Raw genomic sequence first — 6652 nt, 5'->3', positions numbered from 1 at the left:
TGCCCCAGCCTGTGCCGGCAGCACCGCCAGCCCTGGGTGGGTCGCAGGCACGACCGCAGGCCTGGCTGCGTCCTGGGCACAGAGCTGCAGCCTCTGTCTGTCGCGCTGCACCTGGGCCCTGCCCCATCCCTCGGCTGGCACGGGGGTGCAGGAGCTGCTGTGTGGCTCCGCACCAGCACTCGGGCATCTTTGGGAGCAGGTGCTGAGCAAATGGCCCCAAATGGCAGCATGCGGGTGCACCCAGCAGGGTGGCCCCTGGCTGACTGCTGGCAGCTGGTCGAGCTGCTGGGCCAGAATGGCTCCGCTTGGGGGGAGCGCGCAGGACCCCAGCGTGAGGCAGGAGCAGGCAGGAGCTCCCAGCTCAGCAGCCAGGACAGGGGGTGCCACAGGCCCGGGGGGCTGGTGGCCACGATGCTGGCCCAGCTTTGACTCCACCAGACCTGGCACGTGGCTGAGGCAAGCTCAGGTTGGCCATCTGCCTCAGGCATCTCTGCAGATCGGCGTGCTGGGAGCCAGGGCTGCGGCTGTGCCCGTACCTTCGCACCAGGCCCAGCTTGGCCCCACGTTGCGACTCATGCTGTCCCCAGCACCAGAGGACGCGTCCTTCCCTTGCTGCATGGGGCTGCTGCAGCGCTCCCCGCTCCCCACATCCTGCACCCCACAAGTGCCAGCAGCAGCGCGTCCCCAGGCTCCTGCCCCGGCCCCATAGCTCGCTGGCACCATGCAGGAGTGCTGTGGGCACCCGCTAGGGCGCGAAGGGGTTAAGGCGCCTGGGGCTGGCCTGCGGGGAAGGAGCAGCCTCTCCTCCCCTCTTCACATCTGGATTCAATAAGGGCTGCGAGAGGCCAGAGCATTCCTGAGCACTGAGGTGGAGGCTGCACCCTCCGACAGCCATTTTTCGCCCCCTCCCCCCCCTGCCACTCCTTGCCGCGGCCCTCCGCGCCCAGCAGCAGCAGTTCATGGAGTACGTGGAGCGGCGCCTCACCCTCCTGGAGGTAGGGCCCCGCGCCGGCCCCACACCCCACTTCACCCCACCGCGGGGCTCCCAGGCCCTTCCTCCCTGGCAGCCGGTGGGGCTGGGAGTAGGCCTGGGGCAAGGAGAAGCCGGGATGGGGGCAGAGCAGAGCTGGCATGGGGTGCCCCAGTCCCCACGCTGCACAGCCCAGCATGAGCATCACAGGCATGGGAGCATGATGGGAATGGGAACACCGTGGGACAGGCAGATCACGGGAGCAGGGGCATCACGGGTCTGGGAGCACTGCGGGTCTGGGAGCATCACAGGAGAGGGACCATTGCAGGTCTGGGAGCATTGTGGGTACAGGAGCATCGCAGGTGCAGGAGCGTGGCAGGATGGGACCCAGAGACACGAGCACCAGGGTTGCAGTGCTGTGTGGCCCTGGGGACTCCCACAGCCACGTGCAGGCAGTGGGACAGCTGCCACGGATGGGCTGTGAAGTGCAGAGACTTCAATGTCCCCTTGGCTGCCCCAGGAGAGGATCTCACAGTGGCACGACCAGAGCAGCCGCTACTCCACGGAGCTGCGGGACTTCAAGAACCAGGTGCTGGGGATGCTCGAGACAGCAGAGAAGGAGCGGGAGGCAATGCGGTCAGAGGCAGAGAGCGCAGCGGTGCGCGTGGACCGCCTGGAGCGTGAGGTGGACTACCTGGAGACACAGAACCCCGCACCGCCCTGTGTGGAGGTAGATGAGATGCTGATGGAGAAGCAGGTGGCCACAGCCAAGCAGAGGAAGAACGAGAAGTACACCAAGCTGACAGGTGAGGGGCTGCCGTGGCTCCCTGGGGAGATGATCCCAGGTGTGGGGTTATCCCGGGCCTTCCCAGCCCACCCAGGTCCAAGTCTCCCCGGCCGCATGCTGTGGCATTACGTCCCAGCAGAGCATCTTTCAGGTGTCTCTGGCACAAAACCCCACATCCCTGCAGCTGCCTGGGAGCCGCATCCAAGCCCCAGGCCAGAGCTTTGGGCTTCTACAAAGCCCTTGGGGCAGGGCTGGGGTGAGGGTGGCCTCCCCTGCCTGCGGCATGGGTGCACAAGGGGACTTCTCGATGCCACCAGGGACAGCACTGCAACCTCTGCAGCGAGTCTGCAAGGCAGTTGCCTGAGGGCTGGGGTGGGACGCAGCAGGACCTGTGTGACTTCGGTGCGGGGTGGGAGCAGTCCCCACTGCAGGGCCGGGTGGCTTCCAGGCTTTCACAGCTGCTCCACTCTTGCAGACTGCAGCGACACCATCGCGAGCGTCAGAGCCATGAAGATCCTGAAGCGTTTCGGCAGCACCTCGGGGCTCTGGACCAAGGATGCCGCAGGGAACTCCGAGAAGATCTACGTCTTTGACGGCACTGCCAACGACACGGTGTATGTCTTCCCCCGCATGCGGGAGTTCACCCTCTTCTCTGCCACCCGCAAGGCTGCCCGCATCAAACTGCCCTACCCCTGGGTGGGCACAGGGCACCTTGTCTACAATGGGCACCTCTACTACATCCGCCAGCAGGGCCCCTTCCAGGTGATCAAGTTCAACCTGGCCAACAAGACAGTGGTGGACAGCTCGGTGTTCCCGGCCGAGGAGCAGATCCCTGTCTTCGGGCTCTCCCCCTTCACCTACATCGAGGTAGCGGCGGATGAGGAGGGGCTCTGGGCCATCTATGCCACCAAGGAGGATGAGAAGAACATATGCCTGGCCAAGTTGGACCCCACCTCGCTGGACATCGAGCAGATGTGGGACACGCCGTGCCCACGGGAGAACGCCGAGGGCGCCTTTGTGGTGTGCGGGGCACTGCACGTGGTCTACAACACCCGCCTGCCCAGTCGCTCCCGCGTGCAGTGCGTCTTTGACGTCAGTGGCACGCTGGCCCCCGAGGATGCCTCCCTCGTCTACTTCCCCAAGCGCTACGGCTCCCACTCCAGCATGAAGTACAGCCCCCGGGAGAGGCAGATCTACGCCTGGGATGACGGCTACCAGATCATCTACCGCATGGAGATGAAGAAGAAGCTGGAGGTCTGAGGGGCCACGGCAGGGCATCCCCGCACGTCCAGCCACCCCGCCTGGGCAAGCGCAGCTCTGCCCATCCCACCCATGGGGCCCAGCCGGCCCCAGCACGGGACGGCATCTCTGCCCCATCTCCCATCACTGTGAAATGATGAAATGCTGGATCCCTGCCCCTGGCCACCCTCCACCCACCTGCACCAGGCGTCCCTGCCCAGGACCACCCTGTAGAAACCTGGACTAATTTAATGAGATTTTCTTCTCTGTGATATAATGAATAAATACTACGCAGCGAGCTGCAGCCACCTGCTTGGGGGGTGCGCGGGGCGATGGGGCCAGGCTGCCAGAGCCGTGAGCTCCATATTGCTCCAGAGTCACCCCAAAAGACACTTCCCAAGGGTGGGGTGTCCATGCAGGGCTGGCAAGAGCAGCAAGCGCAGACAGCTCCTCGGGTTGGGGGTCTGGGCAGGGGGGCTGGGTTGGGGGATTCGTCTGGGGTTTTGGGCAGGGATTTTGGCTGGGGCTTTGGGCAGGGATTTAAGCTGGGGCTTGGGGCAGGCTTCTGCTGCAGCAAGGGGACCTCTGAGCCTGGCCAGGGCCAGCCTGTTTTGCATGTACAAAACTGTGAGCAAACAGCAAAATCCCTTAATCTGAGAGGACAACTGGAGATTTTCCTCGCATGCCGGGGAGGCGTCCTACCCAGCAGGCACCAGATGCTGCTGATTTTCCGAGTTCACTTCTAATGAAGCACAGTCGTCTTCCCCTTGCAGCCGCAGGATTGCCACAAACCCTTTACGTAAGGCCCTGGGTCCCTGAGCCCCTTCCCGTCCCTGTTTCACCGGTGCTGAGTCCCCACACGGCCCCACGGTGGCAGTGCCCCAGAGGAGATGCGGCAGGAGAGGGCAGGCGCTGGGAGTCCCTTGGGATGGCAGCTCCGGCACTGCCAGGGCTCAAGACCCCTGTCCCCGAGGACGGGGACGGGGCTGCAGCAGGCATCTGCCAGGCACGGCCACAGCCTCACGTGACCACCACACCACGTCCTTCCAGTCCCCGCCACGTCACCCAGCAGCAACTGTCCCACACGCTGCCGCTTGCACTGCATCCCTGAAGGGTGCAGGATTTGGCCCATTTCTGGCCAGAGATGCCATGGGCCCCCCAGAAACTCAGATTTGCTGTGATTTGTTCCTGTCACAGTGTCCTGAGAGCACAGAGGATGAATTGAGGTGTTTATGTCTCATTAAGCATCCCTTTTTTCCCCATCAGAGATCAATTCTGGGGACAAATGCTGAACACTTGAAGCCATGAGCCGGTCTGGCCAGGTGAGGGTCACATCCTGCTCGTGCTGGCACAGGGCCCTCCTCCAGGGCGAGAGGCCACGGAGCTGCCCAGGCACCCTGGGGAGGTGCTGGCCCTGCGGGGAGCACCACTGCCAAGGACCTGGGGTCTCCAGGGGCCACCTGCCCTCCAGGAGTCACGGCGCAGCCACACCACCCCCCACGTTGCCATAAAGCCGGGCTTTTGGCATCCCCCCCGCACCCACCTCGAGGCAAGCTGTCCTGTGATGTGGAGGTGACAATATTTGCTTCAAGTTCTTCTGTATTATAATTAAAATATCTTTTGGTTGCATAAGAAAAAGGTTTAAATACACACTTTGAATGACTGTAATTGGATGGTGCCGAAAGTTCAACACACAGTGCAAGTCAAGCAGAGAAATTATCCAAGTGTGAAGGACTATGTGAACTGTCAAGTTAATTTATAGCCCTTTTCAAGATCAATAACTATGGTAACAGAAATATAATTTTCAGAAATTGCACAGTTGTAAATAATTACGCCAATGATTTCTCTAGCTTGAATTAAAATTGATGGGGCAGTAACAATTCTGCACCAGAAATCATCTTCTAACCTGAAACAAGTCCTGCAAAATCTGACACTCACTTCCCTGAGACACCGATGCTTGTCTTGGCATGAGCAGGATGGGGGTACAGCCACTGGCAGCAGTTGTCAGAGCCCTGCTTGTACTGAGCATCACGTGTTCATCAAGTATTTTAATCTCTTTAAAAAATCTTGCTCATTAGGTTTCACCTTGCCATGGCAGGAGGGGCATGAAGCCCACGTAGCTGGGCGGCTGGCCTGCACTGCTCAGGGTCCCCTCGGGAGCCCCAGCTGCAGGGAACAGCCAGGAGCAGGCGCAAACGTTAGTCTGTCCAAAAGGACATGCACATTCCTTCTACAAGAGCTGAGACCCCGCGCTTTACTCACTGCCAGAAAACTGCTCATGAAACGGGAGGAAAACAGATTTTGCTCTACATGTGCTGCCCAAGAGGTGCAGCCCCCTCCGGCTCAGTGTCAGCCCTGGCTCACATCCCTGCAAGCAGTGATGGGGGGGGTCTCTCACTGCACCCCCAAATGCTGCCACCTGCTCGGGGTGACCGCTGCCGCCTGTGCCAGCAGGATATGTCCCATGGACTGGGGTGCTGCGGGGTGGGGAATCGGGGCACAGCAGGGCCCCCTGCGAGTGCCAGGAGCATCCAGCTTCTGTCCTTTGGGACACGTACTAACATGGGAAATCGCAGGTATGAGGGCAGGTGGGGGCATCTGCTGCCACCCAGCAAAGCCCCAGTGTGGGGGGCTACAGTAACCACATGCTCATGTGGAATTTGTTTTGTACACACACTTTGGGAATGAGAAGCAAAATGGAAAAATAACTGCAGCGCCTGATCGGCTTATAAAGCGCAGCACTTATCTAGCACTCCACATCTTCAAAGTACTTCAAGAAACATCAACTAATTAATCCTTGGAATAACTCCCATAAAGCAGAACAGCATTATCTTCATTTGCTGACAAACACTTAGGCAAAAATCATATGTTTGATCATTAAAAGCAGTTCAACTCCGAGCTGGCTGAAGGCGGCTTGGGTGAAGAGCGGCAGCTCCCTCGCTGTGGTCCCGCATGGTCGGTGGGTGCCTGCAGGGGCCAAGCAAACCCCAGCGAGCCCCCGGTTCCCGCACGGCAGCTGCCCTCACCGGGAAGGAGATTGTAACACGGGTGTGGGTAGCAGGACCGTGAGCGCTCGTCGTGCTCACGGCTCATCCCCACGCTGCCTCCCAGGATGGGGTCGGCCCTTCTTGGCACCTTCTCGTCCCGCTGGAGATGAGTCTCTGCCATCATCCAGCTTAGCAGACGACTGTGCGGAGTGAGAGACCTCAGAGGAAGCCTATCTGAGCGGCTCTCCTGCCTAATAACCCACAGAAGAGAGGGTTATTCACAACAGAGAAAAGCAGCAGAGATTCAGGGACAGGCATTCGTATTTACCGTGGGATGGAAACGCTCACCCCGTCTGCTGTGGGCTCCCGCCCCAATCCCCCCATCCAGCTTAGCAGACGACTGTGCGGAGTGAGAGACCTCAGAGGAAGCCTATCTGAGCGGCTCTCCTGCCTAATAACCCACAGAAGAGAGGGTTATTCACAACAGAGAAAAGCAGCAGAGATTCAGGGACAGGCATTCGTATTTACCGTGGGATGGAAACGCTCACCCCGTCTGCTGTGGGCTCCCGCCCCAATCCCCCCGGCCACCCCCACCAGGCACCACGCAGGCTTTGCCGCTTGCAAACGCAAGAGTTCATCTCCTGCTAGGGTTTATTGATTTCTTTTTTT

General features: G+C 60.3%; 1 protein-coding gene across 1 annotated transcript; it reads left to right on the top strand.

The window, feature by feature from the left end:
• Positions 1–911: 911 nt before the first annotated feature.
• On the top strand, positions 912–3273 carry OLFML3 (olfactomedin like 3). The gene is made up of 3 exons (XM_019470342.1): positions 912–995; positions 1491–1776; positions 2233–3273. Exons 1-3 carry the CDS (start codon positions 960–962, stop codon positions 3015–3017), a joined length of 1107 nt encoding a protein of 368 aa, XP_019325887.1. The 5' UTR covers positions 912–959; the 3' UTR covers positions 3018–3273.
• Positions 3274–6652: the final 3379 nt, after the last annotated feature.

This window comes from Aptenodytes forsteri, unplaced genomic scaffold, assembly GCF_000699145.1.
Source record: "Aptenodytes forsteri isolate BGI_AS27 unplaced genomic scaffold, ASM69914v1 Scaffold142, whole genome shotgun sequence".
Classification (NCBI taxonomy): Eukaryota; Metazoa; Chordata; class Aves; order Sphenisciformes; family Spheniscidae; genus Aptenodytes; species Aptenodytes forsteri.
The sequence above is the reverse complement of the archived record's forward strand: the minus strand, read 5'-3'. Positions and strand labels throughout refer to the sequence as shown.

Bases quoted from the DNA above. Each gene is read 5' to 3' on its own strand.
- OLFML3 (XM_019470342.1), top strand. From the start codon at position 960: ATGGAGTACGTGGAGCGGCGCCTCACCCTCCTGGAG. The intron at 996-1,490 runs GTAGGGCCCCGC...TGGCTGCCCCAG, and splicing joins GGCGCCTCACCCTCCTGGAG to GAGAGGATCTCACAGTGGCA. The intron at 1,777-2,232 runs GTGAGGGGCTGC...CCACTCTTGCAG, and splicing joins GAAGTACACCAAGCTGACAG to ACTGCAGCGACACCATCGCG.